The sequence below is a fragment of the Paralichthys olivaceus genome, chromosome 15, assembly GCF_024713975.1.
Source record: "Paralichthys olivaceus isolate ysfri-2021 chromosome 15, ASM2471397v2, whole genome shotgun sequence".
NCBI classification, from domain to species: domain Eukaryota; kingdom Metazoa; phylum Chordata; class Actinopteri; order Pleuronectiformes; family Paralichthyidae; genus Paralichthys; species Paralichthys olivaceus.
The window spans coordinates 23691018-23707355 of record NC_091107.1 but is presented as its reverse complement, the minus strand read 5'-3'; the positions used below and the strand labels follow the sequence as shown (position 1 = coordinate 23707355).

Below are 16338 nucleotides of genomic sequence, written 5' to 3'. Positions count from 1 at the left end.
TTTGTTGTCGACAATAAAACTCTGCGGCTTTTAAGTTGACTTCTACTGCTTTTTTATTTGACTGAATTTTTGGAATTTTTGAACCACGAGTGGAACTTAGTTTTTCACCACAACACCCAGACAAGCGGAACTTCTTCTTCTTCGTGCTTGGCGGTTGACATGACAACGAATGTGTTGTGTAGTGTAAATGAAAAAAGAAGCTAACAGGCAAGCTAATTCAGAGGAACAAACTTTACTCTTTCTTATTCAGGTACCAGTCACAGTCACTCTCTTCTTCATGGGGTACATCGAGTGACACTGCCACCCACTGGCATAATATATATTGCAGGCACACGTATATACCACAAAAAGTTTCCGGCATTACGTCACCAACTCAAATTTCTTCTGATTTTAATTTGTAGTAATGAGTAACGAAGATGGTTAGGAGAAATGTATTGGAGTAAAAGTACACATTTTACTTGGGAAATATAGTGGAGTAAAAGTGAAAGTTGTCAGAAATAAAAATAACAAAGTAAAGGACAGATATGTGAAATTTCTACTTAAGTAGAAATGTAAAGAAGTATTTGTACTTCGTTACATTACAACACTGGGTAAGGTCAGCTCAGGTGCTGTTGGATGGGCGCTGCTGACTACTTCCAACACTGTGGTTTTCTCAACCCCAGAGCGTGGCGGATTCTCTTCCAGAGTGAAGTCTTCTTTGGTTTCTCAGGGAGAACACTGGAGAGAGACTTCTCCTCAGTGACATCATCCTTATTCTCTCCATTGAGCTCCCGACTGGAAACTTCAGCTTCATGACAGTGGCAGACCACATTGTAAGAAGCTTTGAGCTTCATCAGCTCTTCTTGGAGAACCTTCTTCTCCTGGAGCTCAGTGTTGAACTTCTCCTGGTTGGTAGTCTGATTTTGACAGACCTCATGATAAGAATCTCTGAGCTTCATCAGCTCTTCTTGGAGAACGTTCTTTTCCTGCTTCTCCTCCTGGAGCTCAGTGTCGAACTTCTCCTGGTTGGTAGTCTGATTCAGACAGACCTCATGATAAGAAGCTCTGAGCTTCATCAGCTCTTCTTGAAGAGCATTATTCTCATCCTGAAGCAGATCGCTGGTTTGAGTCTCCTTGTCCATGGAGTCAATCTTTTGGCTGTGAGCTTGCCTTTCCTCCATCTCTGTCACCACAAGCTCAACCCTGCTCAAATCCCTTTTCAAAAGGGCCACCTTCTCCTTCAGAGCCACATTGTCCTCTTCCAGAGCCTTCACCTTGTTGCTTTGTACAGCCAGTTTGCCATTGTGGGCTTTAGAGTGAGCTGTCATTTTCTCCTTCTCCCGAATCAGAAGCTCATCGTTCTGTTTGAGCTTCTCTTCCAGAGCCTTCACCTTGTTGCTCTGTACAGCAAGTTCAGCCAGTTTACCATTGTGGGCTTTAGAGTGAGCTGTCATTTTCTCCTTCTCCCTAATCAGAAGCTCATCCTTCTGTTTGAGCTTCTCTTCCAGAGCCTTCACCTTGTTGCTCTGTACAGCCAGTTCAGCCAGTTTGCCATTGTGGGCTTTAGAGTGAGCTGTCATTTTCTCCTTCTCCCTCATCAGAAGCTCATCGTTCTCTTTGAGCTTGTCTTCCAGAGCCTTCACCTTGTTGCTCTGTACAGCCAGTTCAGCCAGGACACCAATGTGGGCTTTAGAGCGAGCTGTCATTTTCTCCTGCTCCCTTATCAGAAGCTCATCATTCAGTTTGAGCTTCTCTTTCAGAGCCTTAATCTCAGACTGCATTGTTCCACATGTCTGAAAAATGGAAACATGGAATTCATTATTAAAAGACCTGAACCTGAACATACATTTCTAAAAAAAAAAAAATTCTTACCAGGATGTCCATTTTGGTAAAGGGGATTTGTAGTTATGAGAGCAGTGTCTTCTTGATGAATTTTTACTGAACAAATCAGCGGTTGTCTCCGTAGGCAGGATTGTTGTCTTCACTAATGAGGACTGTGGTCTTCTCAGTTGACGGTCTGTTATTTTCACAAGCTAATAACTTGAAGCAAGGGAACTTGTTATTTATGTTTGCTAGTTCAGAGGACCAAAGAAATATCCTTTAATGTCTAGAGTTTTTGGTTCTTTGATTGGATTTGATAAGGATATGCAGGCCAGCAATCCCTTTGATGGTTGGCCCCTCATCAATCATCAAAGAAGATTTTTAAGAAGCAACTGTTTCCATGGCAATTTTTATAACTCCACAACATGGCGGCCCCTGGGGGTTTATCAGGTTGACTTCTATATGATGCACATCACTGCGGAGCATACACAAATCCTGAGCTAGGCGGCTACTATACACATGTTGCACTGATAGCTACAGTGATCCCTGTCTGAGACTGAGGTTAGTCTCTTGACCAAATGAAGAAAATCAATCAAGGATTTCAGATCCATTAGATAATGTGTGATATGCTTGAGGGAATAAATGAAATATGCTATGAAGTGTTAAATTAAGTATGTAGATATGTACATAAGCATCAACAAAATATAAGTCTATGTGTCAGTAAGTACATAGTGTGAAATCTTAACAGCACAAGCATTATAAAATAAATGTAGTAGGATGAAAATAAAATAATGAAAATGGAAAACACTGTAGAGCAGCTGTAGTCAACTACTTTACCATCACCGGAAAGTGGGTACATTTTTGCAAACTAATTTTTGCATTGTGTGTCACTGAGAGCATGGGGAATTGTGCATTTCTGCAGCATGTTTGGATTCGTGTTTGTAAAAAATGTGTGTGTGTGTTTGTGTGTCAGGAAAGTGTGGACCTTGATGCTGGCTGGTTTCTAAAACTGATGCGAAATAATTGAGAGGATGTATATTTACATGTTGATCTATGTGATTTTAGTGTGTGAGAGCTATTGATGCACAACACAGGCACTGACATTCTGTGATTAAGCATTGTATTGTTGTGTGTTGTTCATGTGTTCAATGTGATTTGACACTGCAAATAAAGGTTTCATATTTTAATTTCATTCATAGATTCATGGCTATTGAGCAGTGCTTTGTGAGTGTTGGTCGAATACTGTCACTGGCATAAAATATTAATGAAAATGCATATTATTAATATTTGTATGTGTGTATATTAAATCAATACAATTGTCAATGCATCTGCAGATGTGTTTGACTGTTTCCATTTAACTTAATTTACTATGTTCCACTTAATACTGGGCTAAAAGGATTTTTTAATGTAATATTTATGTCTTTGTTATGCACATTAGTCATCCAATCATTACTGATTTGATGATATAGAGCTCAATCTGAATGCAGACAATTATTTCTTCAATGCAAAATATATTTTAAAAATCTTGCCTCCATTTGTTTACATATGATAATGAACAAAAATAATAACCAACAGATTTGACACATCTCACACAATTCATTGACCCTCAACATGCCTTCATCAACCGTGAGTGTGGCACATTATGTCATTCTTTGTCGTATATGGTCATCAATAATTTAATAATAATTTATCTCAGACTCCCTCTCCGGAATCGAACCCTGTAGGCACAAAAAGTACCATTGAAAGTTGGCAGACATTCGAATGAGACGTCGCCACCACGAGGGCCAGCGATCAGTTCGAGGTCATCTAGTGTCACCAAAGCAGCCGGGGCACAACGAGTCTGATAAATGCACCCGTTGGGGAAGCGGAGAGCGGGCGAGGAGTGGAGTTCGGTTGGGGGGGTGGAATTTTGCGGGAGTTATTTTATATGCTGCAAGACTCAGCTCAAGTTATTGTGACATGGCCTAATGCTGCTCTCTTGCACGCTGAGACATCGGTGATTGCAATTGACCATGCACGTGCCAGTTGGAATGGCAGTAAGCCAGTTTTCAGACTATATTGTTGAGGGAAGGCTTCTAAGTCAGGCAAATTTATATTGCCAAATTACAATTTGTAATAATGTGTTATCTTTGCTTTTGTAGTGTTGATGCAGCAAAAGAGGATGGGTCACTTGGAAGGCTCGTAAATGACAACCATATGAATCCCAATGCCAAGATGAAGTACTTTACAGTGATAGGGAAGCCCCATCTGTGTTTGTTTGCAAAACGTGACATAAGTCCAGGAGAGGAGATCACCTATAATTATGGTGAATCAGACTGGCCGTGGAAATGCAAGGTGGTCAAAATGATTCTTTGTATAACTGATAGTTCTCATAAAGGACATGCTCTTACCATACAAAAATTCACATACATAAACATAAAGTCCATCTTTATACTGCATTAAATACAGTAATTCAAATTCATTTAGATTTAGTGAAATACATCTACACTGCCACATGCACACATGAAAGATATTGACTATATTAGAACATTTATTTTTACTTGATTTCATCAGTCTGATATCTGTCATTAATATCTCCAGACAACTAAAGAAACACCTATGGAGGGGCAACAGGATGAGGTATCATCCATATCGGAGCCCTCTACAGGTACTCAAAAGGCATCAACAAGTCGGCGGCAAAAAACCGGCATCTACGACTGCATCAACTGGTCTTGTCAAAAGCTTTAATCACTTAAGTTAGATTTTCATGCATTATAAACAGGTGAGGGAGGGGATCCCGGAGCTCCATGTCAGCTTTCCCCTCTCTGTCTGCAGTGGATGGGCCAGCAAGGATATATTCTGTATATATTTGACAGCACTTGCACATCAAACACATTGGCCACGAGAACTAAATCTACTTTCCCTACATGTATCTATCAACGGCCTCTGCCAGGACTGGTTGGGGTGAGTGGAGAAAAAAAATATATATAGGGGAACAAAAGGAAATAAAGGGGGGGTGGAGTCACAGTCTCTGGTCATGGGCTTGAATCCAGCCCGGGAATCACCACCTGGATGTTGGCATGGTCTTCCAAGGGCGCGTTGGTCCCTCCGGGCACTCCTACCTCCCTCATGGTCCAACATGTGCAGTAGTAGTAGTGAACATGGCTCCAAAGGTGAGAGGTCCTCAGGTGAGAGTGCTGGTGGTTGCATGACCCTCCACGTTAGCCCTGCGACAAACCGGTGACCTCACTAGGTCCATCCCTCATCAGGACCCGAGCCAGGATGGGTTCCGGAGAGCCGCACAGCATGGACCAAGGAGGGGAGGAGAAGACCCAAGGAATTAGAGACATGTAATAAGATACGATAAAATAAACAAGGCAGAGAGAGAAGAGGGAAGGTGCTGGTTTCTGGTGCCTGATGGGTGATCCCCCAGCCGTCTAGGCCTATAGCAGCATAACTATGGATGACTATGGCTCATGACGTATCCACGCTTGTAAAGTCATTTTGAAAGAATTACTGGTAGTGCTGGAAGTGTGTAAATCTCAGAATCACTTTCTAGTTAACTTTGAGCCTTTTACCACGATAACAATATACCTCTTCATGGCCCAACAACTCACACCTCGGGCAGGGTGGGGCTAAAAGCCCAGCTGGCCCCTAATGCAAACAACAGACCCAATACAAAAGTGATTTAGACTTGAAGGGAACAGTCTTGATTCTATGAGCTTCTAAAATATACCGTGTAAACAGAATGCTATGCTTGTGTTTCCTATTGATGAACAGTTCTGACTTGCAGTGCCTGCTCTCAATTTCAAGTCAATGTCATTGCCACAAATTTTTCAAAACATGAAAAGGCCCACTTTACTATCTTATTATTACAAAAGTGATATTTCAAGAAAAAAGTTTCAAATGGTTTTCATTGTCTGTTACACAAATAAACCAATTCCAGAAGTACATGCTGACATTACATCTGCTCAACTTTCGAAATACAAAAAATTGGCTAATAATAGTCTATTGCCGGGAATCGAACACAGGCCTTCTGCGCTAAACGTCCCTTACACATTCCCATTCATTCTCTATGGTAGTGCTAAGGACATAATGCCCCTCCCGGCGACTGAACATTATGGCGCTGTTTCAGCTTCATCTCTGTCTCTCTTCCTCGACTTTTCCTTCAACTTCCGTGACTGAAGAACAACAAACTACAGCAGATGTTGCTCTACAACTACTTTACACATGTGAGGTGCTTTATTCAGCAAAGGTAAGAGACTGTTTGATTAAAGACCAGATAAATGACGGGCAAATGTATGTGTCACAGTGTCTCTTTGTTTTCTATATTAAATTAGATCCATCTCTGTGATTTTCTGTAACTGTATTTGTACATGATTTTTGATGATATATAGGATATATTTCTTGGCTTAGACTAATAAACTCTAAAAAAGAAAAAAAGATTATATCTATCCATGTGAATGTGTACAAATAAAGTCTATTGTTGTCTTGTTGTCTTAAGGCCTCAGCCCCCTCCACTGTCCCCAGCAAAGTGAAAGGACAGTCAAAAGTTTTATTTAACAATTTCTACACTGTGACCCATATGTGTTTTTCAGCATGTAAATAGAATACAAAGTAAATAGAGGAAGTAAACAGTAGTATACTGGTTGTAACTGAACCATTGATCTTTTCAGGAATCTACATGCTGAGATCTCCTCTGCCCCTCATATACCTGAACAACCACACAGTAAGATGTATCATACGGTTAATCTTGAGTATCATTGGGCCCCAAACCGCTCCTCCTTCAAGATGACCCTCATCCTGCTCATCATGAACAACCTGCTGCCCATCACCAGGGGGACGCCTCTCATCAGTGAGTGTCCGACCCCTGTGATGCTGGAAAGGGAACATTTCTTGGTAGAAAGTAGTTCCACTGAAAAGTGTGTCAATTATTTGGTCAACGGGACAGTGTGACTTTAAAAGAAATTATTAATTTGTTTAATTTATTGTGAACAACAGGTTCCTCGAGTTTTATTGTAAACATCATTTCCAACACAAGATCATAGCTAAGATACATGATGTTATTGAAAAGTTGACTGAACTGTCGTATGTTGTGTCCTGCAGACGTTTTCTTCTGCATCAGTCTCATCCTGATGGTGGTCAGTCTGTTGGAGACGGTGCACATCACTAACATCCAGTTCAGGGCCAGTCAGTACAGTGCCGTCCCTCACTGGCTCAGCGTCCTCGTCCTACAGTATCTCGCTGTTCTTGTGTTCATCCCTCCTATGAAGAGGAGCAACACAGTCACAGTCTTCTTTAACCCAGTACTAGAGGTATATTGATATTATCTACACAATTTATATATCTATATCTATATATTATTTATATAAATTATGCTGAAAAAGTCATGAAAACCTTAATCAGACAGTTGGAAGAAGTGGTTCTGACCAAGCAACATTCAGTGGAAGTAGAGCAAAACTGTTGTCCTCTTTCAGATGATATTTCTTCTATTCGTCTTTTACAAAGTACCCTGAGCAAATAGATAATAATGTATGAGATGGAGAACATCTTTTCCTCCTCTACAATCCCTCTTTTCTAGATCCTGTGCAAACTTGATGAATGGAAGGGGAGGAACCCATTTAATGTGGATGCAGGTGTGGATTCAGTTTTTTAATTTTTTTTCACTTTCACAGGAAATTCTCGACATTTTATGTAAAAAATATGTTCCTCTCCATCAGGGAATCGACCCCTGTCTCCCGCGCAGCAGCCGTGGATTGTTTAGCTAAACGGCCCTAAACACATTCCCATTCGTTGTCTATGGTAGTGCTAAACTACTATAGACGTAATGCCCCTCCCTTAATGTCACTGAAAATTTTGGCGCTGTTTCAGCTTCATCTCCAGTTCTCAGGAGTCAGGGTCGAGGTGAAGTCTGAACAAATGAGTCTTGAGTCTTTTGCGGAAGATGGAATGCGATTCCGCTGTCCTGACATTGGTCGGGAGTTTGTTCCACCACTGATGTGCTAAAACAGAGAAGGGTCGCAACTTCGCTGAGCGGGCTTTGTTTGCTCTCAGTGATGGGGGTACCAGTCGACCAGCTGATGTAGATGAGCAAAGTGCTCTCGCTGGGGCATGTGGTCTGACTAGTGTTTGGAGGTAGACAGGTGCAGTTGCATTGACGGCCTTGAAGGCCAGCACCATCATCTTGAATCGGATGCTGGCCCCAACAGGAAGCCAGTGGAGGTCACGGAGGAGGGGGGTCACATGGGACAATTTGGGAAGATTGTAAACGAGGCGCGCTGCAGCGTTCTGGATACGCTGCAACGGTTTAGCTGCAGAGGCTGGGAGTCCAGCCAAGAGGGAGTTCAATTCAATTCAATTTTATTTATATAGCGCCAATTCATGATTTACATTATCTCAAGGCACTTTACATTTAAAGGTCAAGAACTTAAAACAATATTAACATAGAGAAACCCAACAGTTCCCACAATGAGCAAGCACAGGCGACTGTGGAGAGGAAAAACTCCCTCATTAACAGGGAGAAACCTCTGGCAGAACCAGGCTCAATGTGGGCGGTCATCTGCCTCGACCGGTTGGGGTGAGGAAAGAAAAGTAAGGGGGAGGAAAGGAGAGATGGGTGGAAAGTGGGGGAGAGAAGAGAGAGATGAGGTGGAGAGAGAGAGACCGGGAACAATTTGGCACCATCAGTATCAAGGCTGAATATAACAATAACAATGTAGTGATCTACAACAGGATTAGATATATGAATGAATTACTGAGTTATTGTAATAAATGATGACAATGGTGATGGTAGTCGTTGTTGTCCTGCAGTCCCGGTGCCGGAGTTATCTGAAACGAGATAGAGAGAAGAGCCAGAGGGACTATGGGAGGACAAAGTGACACTTTGACATGATGACATGTTAAAACTAATAAATAAATAAATAAACAGGTGTGGGGGGGGCAGAGAGACAGAGGGAAGTGAAGAAGTGCTCAGTGCATAATGGGAGTTCCCCCAGCAGTCTAAACCTATAGCAGCACAACTAAGGGATGGTTCAGGACTCACCTGATCCAGCCCTTACTATAGGCTTTGTCAAAGAGGAAGGTTTTTAGTTTTACTTTAAATGCTGGGACAGTGTCTGCCTCCCGAATCCAGAGTGGGAGCTGGTTCCACAGGAGAGGAGCCTGATAGCTAAATGTTCTACCTCCTGCTCTACTCTTACAGACTCTTGGAACCACTAGAGACCCTGTGTTTTGGGAACGAAGTGAGCTACTTGGATAATAAGGTGTTATCAGCTCTTTGATATATGAGGGGGCGTGATTGTTGAGGGCTTTAAAAGTGAGGAACAGGATCTTGAATTCTATTCTAAATTTTACCGGGAGCCAATGTAAGGAAGCTAAGACAGGAGTGATATGATCTCTCCTTCTAGTTCCTGTCAGCACTCGTGCTGCAGCATTTTGGACCAACTGGAGACTTTTAACAGTCTTCATGGAGCATCCTGCTAATAGAGAGTTGCAGTAATCTAATCTAGAGGTTACAAACGCGTGGACTAGTTTTTCAGCATCCTGCTTAGACAGGATGTTTCTAATTTTGGTAATATTGCGCAGATGGAAGAAAGCCGTCCTAGACACTAGTTTAATATGGGGGTCAAATGACATGTCTTGGTCGAACAACACTCCAAGGTTCCTCACAGTGGAGCTGGAAGCCAGACTGACACCATCCAAAGTGACTATCTGGTCAAACAGTGTTTCTTTGAGATGTTTAGGGCCAATTACAACTGAGTTTAAAAGTAGAACATTTTGGGTCATCCAGGCCTTGATATCTTTGAGACATTCCTGAAGTTGAACTAGGCGATTAGATTCATCATGCTTCATGGAAATATACAATTGGGTGTCGTCTGCATAGCAGTGGAATTGTATGTGGTGCTGTCTGATAATGTTGCCTATCATTAGGCAACATTTGTAGAGGGCAGACCTGCAGGATCGGGCCACAGCAGTGATGTTGGGGGGCGCAGGACAGTCCATCGTCTAGGATTATGCCCAGGTTCCTTGCCGTCGACGAAGATGGTACCGTGACATCCTCGACAGTGACTTACAGGTCCATATGAGGGCAGTATTTCCCCGCGATGAAGAGCAGTTCAGTTGTCTAAGGTTGAGTTTGAGGTGATGCGTAGCTGTCCAAGCGGAGATGCCTGCCAGACATTCCGAGATGCACGTCACAACGTGGGTGCTGGAGGAGGATGTGGGAAGAGAGAGGAACAGTTGGGTGTCGTCAGCATAACAGTGGTAAGAGAATCCATGCGATGTGATTGCAGAGCCTAGCGATCGAGTGTATAGTGAAAACAGAAGTGGTCCTAATACTGAGCTTTGAGGGACACCAGTTTCCAGAAGGCAGGGATTGGACAAGGAGCCATTCCATGTGACCTGAAAGGTGCGATTTGTCAGGTATGATGTGAACCAGGTCAGAGCAGAGTCAGCAATGCCAAGTTCAGCCAGAGTGGAGAGGAGGATTTGGTAGTTGACTGAGTCAAACGCAGAGGATAAGTCAAGGAGAATGAGGACTGACGAGTCGGACGAGGCTCTGGCAGCACCGAGAAACTCAGTCACTGTGAGGAGGGCCGTCTCAGTGGAGTGACCAGTCCTGTAGCCTGACTGATTAGGGTAAAGGAAGTCATTTTCTGAAAGATAGGAGGACAGTTGGTCTTAGACTGCATGTTCCAGTGTTATAGAGAGGAATGAAAGAAGAGATACAGGTCTGTAGTTTCAGATGTCAGCTGAGTCTAGGGTGGGTTTCTTTAGGAGTGGCTTTACCATGGCTGTCTTGAAAGGAGCTGGAATAATGCCTGAAGTGAGGGAGGAGTTGATCGGAGTGGTGAGGAATGGCAGGATGTCATGAGAGATGTCTTGGAGAAGGGAGGAGGGAATCGGGTCAAGGGAACAGGTGGTGGCACGGTTAGACGTCACTAGCGTGAGAACATCTTCAGAGGAGAGAGGGCTGAAGCAGGTAAGGCCATCAGAGGTGAGGTTTGGGGGAGGTGCTTTCTGGATGGGCATAGGAGTAAATGAGGAGCTGATGTCTTTTACTTTCTTGGTAAAGTAAGTTGGAAAGTCATCAGCAGTGAGGGAGGAAGGAGGGTGAGGAGAAGGAGGGGTGAGGAGAGAAGAGAATAAGCAGAATAGTTTCCTGGGGTTGGAGGCAGAGGAGTTGATCTTTGACAGGTAGAAGGCAGATTTAGCTGCTGATACTGTTGAGGTGAAGTCAGAGAGGATGTGGTGCTAATGGGCAAGGTCATCAGGATGATGTGATTTTCTCCATTTTCTCTCTGCTGCTCGTAGCACCGATCTATTGGTTCGCAGAGATTCAGACAGCCAGGGAAGGGGGGGGTGATCGTGCCGGTAGGTAGGTGAGAGGATATAGAGCATCTAAAGAGGACAAGAGGGAGGATAGCAGAGTGGAGGAGGCTTCCTCAGTGGACATTAGTGAAAATTGGTCTGTAGATGGTAGTGAGGAAAGAACAGTAGAGGAGAGAGCAGAGGGAGAGAGGGATTTCAGATTGCAGCGGGTAATGACTGTGTGAGGCCTGGGGGCGAGGGAGGTGGTGAATTTTAAGGGGAGAGAGAAAGTGACAGCGTGGTGGTCAGACACAGTGAGTGGGGTAACAGAGGGTGGCGAGGTACTTCAGGATCTTGTGAAGACAAGATCGAGTTGGTTCCCAGCCCGGTGGGTCGGTGGAGAGGGGAAGAGGGTGAGGTCAAATGTGGAGAAGAAGTCAATGAATTCAGAGGAGCGCAGCTTCTCTGGGGGATGTTGAAATCACCCAGGACAACGAGCGGTGTGCCATCGTCAGGGGAGCAGCTCAGGCAGTGTTTTCTGGAGTGATCCAGGTCTCGGTAAGGGCCAGGAAGTTTAGAGTCTGCAGGGAAGCATAGTAACATAATTGACAGATATGTATGTCACATTGTCTTAGGGAAAGTCTTTGCATTTTATATATAATAACATCGATATGTGTGCTTTTCTGTTCCTACTGCATATACAGTATAAAGTAGCGTGAGCTTAACTTAGCAACACCACAACAAAACTTTACTGTAAGGTTATAAAGTTAATGTTATTTCCGTGGGACATGAATTCAATTCAATTCAATTTTATTTATATAGCGCCAATTCATAATTTACATTATCTCAAGGCACTTTACATTTAAAGGTCAAGGCCTTAAAACAATATTAACGTAGAGAAACCCAACAGTTCCGACAATGAGCAAGCACAGGCGACTGTGGAGAGGAAACACTCCCTCATTAACAGGGAGAAACCTCTGGCAGAACCAGGCTCAATGTGGGCGGTCATCTGCCTCGACCGGTTGGGGTGAGGAAAGAAAAGGAAGGGGGAGGAAAGGAGAGATGGGTGGAAAGCGGGGGAGAGAATAGAGAGATGAGGTGGAGAGAGAGAGACCGGGAACAATTGGGCACCATCAGTATCAGGGCTGATTATAACAATAACAATGTAGTGATCTACAACAGGATTATATATATTAATCAATTACTGAGTTATTGTAATTAATGATAACAATGGTGATGGTAGTCGTTTTTGTCCTGCAGCCAGAGTTATCTGAAACGAGAGAGAGAGAAGAGCCAGAGGGACTATGGGAGGACAAAGTGACACTTTGACATGATGACATGTTAAAATAAATAAATAAATAAACTGGTGTGGGGGGGCAGAGAGACAGAGGGAAGTGATGAAGTGCTCAGTGCATGATGGGAGTTCCCCCAGCAGTCTGCTGTGGTGCTGTCTAATAATGTTGCCTAAGGGGAGCATATATAAGGTGAAGAGTATTGGTCCAAGGACAGAGCCTTGTGGAACTCCATGATTAACTTGCATGTGCATGGAGGAGTCATTGTTAACGTTAACAAATTGGAATCTATCTGATAAATATGATTTAAACCGGTGTAGTGCTGTTCCTTTAATTCCTATATGTTGTTCTAATCTCTGTAGCAGAATCTTATGATCTATTGTGTCAAATGCTGCACTAAGGTCCAACAAGACGAGGACAGAGACAAGTCCATCATCTGATGCCATAAGAAGGTCATTAGTGACTTTCAATAGTGCTGTTTCTGTGCTGTGATAGGTTCTAAATCCTGACTGAAATTTTTCCAATAAACCGTTACTATCTAAGTATCTAAGTAACCACACAGCTGGTTAGCAACGGCTTTTTCTAGGATTTTGGAAATGAAGGGCAGGTTGGATATGGGTCTAGAGTTAGCTAAAACCTCTGGATCAAGCGTAGGCTTTTTAAGCAGAGGTTTAATAACGGCTACCTTAAAAGCCTGTGGTACGTAGCAGGTTAGCAAAGACATATTAATCTGATTTAAAATGGAACGGTCAATTAGGGGGAGGACTTCTTTAAAAAGTCTAGTTGGAACAGCTGACAAGTAGTTGGTTTAGATGATGAAACTAACGAGGTCAGTTCAGGAAGATCAATAGAGTAAAATTTGTTTAGACATAAATCTGGTGCTATGGTTTCAGGACCAGACAATGTATCAGTGTTATTCACTGAGAGGAGGTGGTGGATTTTATCCCTGATGGTTGTAATTTTATTGAAGAAGCTCATGAAGTCATTGCTTCTCAGATCTAGAGGAATAGATGGGTCAGTAGAGGTGTGACTTTCTGTCAGCCTGGCTACAGTGCTGAAGAGGAACCTGGGGTTGTTCCTATTTTCATCTATTAGTAATGAATATTAAGAGGTTCGGGCATTTCTAAGTGCTTTTTTGTAATTTATAAGGCTATTCTTCCAGGCTAGGTGGAAGTCTTGGCGAGTGGTGGAACGCCACTTCCTTTCTGGCTTCCGCGATGTCCGTTTTAGAACGTGCGTTTGGGAATTATACCATGGAGCTAATCTCCTCTGACTTACTTTCTTCTTTTTTAATGGGGCGACAGCTTCAAGTGCTGTTTTTAGTGAGGCTGCAGTACTATTTACAAAGTTATCAACTAGTGTGGGAGTAAGGTTTTGATAATCTTCTTGTATTGTACTGACACATGGCTGAGAGGGAAGGGAAGAGGGGAGCAGTTCTTTAAATTTGTGAACAGTTTTGTCGGATAGACATCGACTATAATAGAATTTCCGTCCAGAATTGACGTAATTAACAATTCTGAATTCAAATGTAAGTAAAAAAATGGTCAGACAGAAGAGGGTTCTGTTGGAATAGTTATATTTTCTATGTCAATGCCATATGTCAGGACAAGATCAAGAGTGTGATTCAGGCAGTGGGTCGGTTGATTCACATGTTGAGTGAAACCAATCGAGTCTATTATTGATTTAAATGCTGAACTAAGGCTGTCATTGGCAACATCTACATGAATATTGAAATCACCTGCTATAATGATCTGATCTGTTTTAAGAACTGTTTTAAGATAATTGCATTTATCACTGCAGAAATCTTTTGTGATTTACCTCTAAACCTCTGATTAAATTATTATTATTATTGGGATCAGATGTTTTTTCCCTTCCCATAACCCCTTTTGGTCCAAAGTTCCAAAACTTTCAATACCAATTGTTTTTGTTCTCCTTTGCCTAATAGAACATGGAGATCAGAATTTGATACCTTTCCAGTGAATCAATCTAAGCTACTGAGACAACACAGTGATTGAACACACAAGAAAGTGTTACTTACAGAGGTGAGGGAAGAGTTAAGAATCTTCCATTGATATGCATATATCAAATCCTCTAGTTACATCTACACCTTGTGATGTTAAAATTAGCATATTACTCAATGAACACATCAAATCTCTACCAATAAAATCTATCAGCCAGCGTGGTGACAACAAAAATTAATGTTTAAAATTTCCTTAACCTCATTTTAACAAAACAATGGTACAGTGTATCTCTCTATATACTGTCCCCAGCTCCACCGCTACTCAATCGCACTATGTGTATTGGTTCTCAGGACAATCCCTGATCTAATGTCCAATTTTGCCACATTTGAAACAAGCGTCAGTTCTTCCACGTCCCCTTCCTCTCCGTCCATGACCTTTCTTGTGCCCGCAGACTTGGTTTTGATATGCTGCCAGCTGTCCTTTTTCTTTTTCTTGCTGTTCAAGAGTTTTTCTGCATGATCAGCATGACCCCATGCTGGATTCACCATTCTCCACTCCTGTGCAGAGACGGATCTTGCCACTTTCGAATACTGAGTCCCCATCTCAGTCATCAGCAGTCTCTGCTGTTCAGTGCTGGTTCCAGTTGCACTGCATACCACTCCCCCACTTAACACTTGTGGGAGAGATCAAATGGTAGGTTCTTTCATACTGGTGAATGTCCATGGTCTGGAGATCAGCTGAGTGTTTCCATCTCCTGCAGCCACCTCCACCATCAGTCCTTGCAGGGTTGCATTCAAATCATAAATTGCCTCCTTCCTGGTTCGCCGTGGAGTATGTGAGTGGTGCATGATGGAGGCCTATCCACCTCCTCTGCTGCAACAAGGTCGAGGTCTGGATGGAGGTTAGGGACACTGCACCGCTGCTGGCTGTAGTTGTCCTCTCGGTGGAGCTGAGTCCAGATCAGGGTCTAGTCGGACACACTGAGACTTGGAGATTAGTTCAATCCCTACCTTCTGTAAACTGTCCCTGATATTCACTTCAGTTAACCAAAATTCACACGCTCCAGTACAAATATCCCTACATTTCTTTTTCCCTTATAATTTGTCCTCACTAACTCGTTCCTCTCTAACTCTACGCTTACCATCACTTATTAACATATACTGAACATTAAGAAAAGAAAGTGGATTAGCATTATCCTCATCTTTCTTTCCTTTACCAATGTTTAAACCCATTTCTCTAATAGGTTGTCTCAGCAGTTTTAACATAACTCTTATTTATCAATTTAAACTCCCCATTTGTTCAACAAAATACAAAATTTGGAGGACCAAAGTTATGCTGATATGGGAAAAGACATTTAGAAATTCCCTAATTTATTTTAATCCGTTCTTTTTAATTTACTTTTGTTAAAAATTTGTTGTTAGGATTTTAATTTTAGGATTTAAGTCTTTCTTAATAACCTGTAACGTAGTCACACTAACACTTAGTTTGTTTTGTTTTTTTTTTGTTTGGTTCCATGTCTCATCACTAACTCTCCTGTCATTTCAGGGCCTGCCCTTCTTCCTGCCTTGCTATCACGTCATTTCCCTCACGTGATTTTCCCCGCCCACCTCCTCACCTGCAGTTCATTTGCTCATTAGTTCCTCAGTATAAATACCAGTCATTTTCACTCGCTCCCTGCCAGATTGTCTAGTGTGTTCTTGCCTAGCTATCCCGCGTTATATTCTGTGTTCTTGCCTGCCTGTTCCTGACCTGACTGCTACCCTGCTTGGATTTTTGGATTCCCTTCTTGCCTGCCCCTTCGGATTTGTTTGCTGTACTGACTGATATCCTGGTTTTGACCTCTGCCTGTCTTTTCTCTGCCTGTCGGTGAATAAACCATGTTGCCCACACTAAGACTGTCTGTTGGCGTGCTTTTGGGTTCTCCCTTGCCAGCACCAGTGTGCGTGACAGAACAATCTGGCCACTATGAACCCAGCCGACGCAGACTCAATGCGCAA

General features: G+C 42.7%; 1 protein-coding gene across 1 annotated transcript; it reads right to left on the bottom strand.

Annotated features, from left to right (window-relative positions):
* Positions 1-213: 213 nt before the first annotated feature.
* LOC138413837 (golgin subfamily A member 6-like protein 25) lies at positions 214-2337 on the bottom strand. Its single transcript, XM_069539985.1, has 2 exons — positions 1852-2337; positions 214-1772 (listed from the first exon to the last, which is right to left on the bottom strand). The coding sequence occupies exons 1-2, from the start codon at positions 1861-1863 to the stop codon at positions 630-632; spliced, it is 1155 nt and encodes a 384-aa protein (XP_069396086.1). The 5' UTR covers positions 1864-2337; the 3' UTR covers positions 214-629.
* Between the last annotated feature and the right edge of the window lie 14001 nt (positions 2338-16338).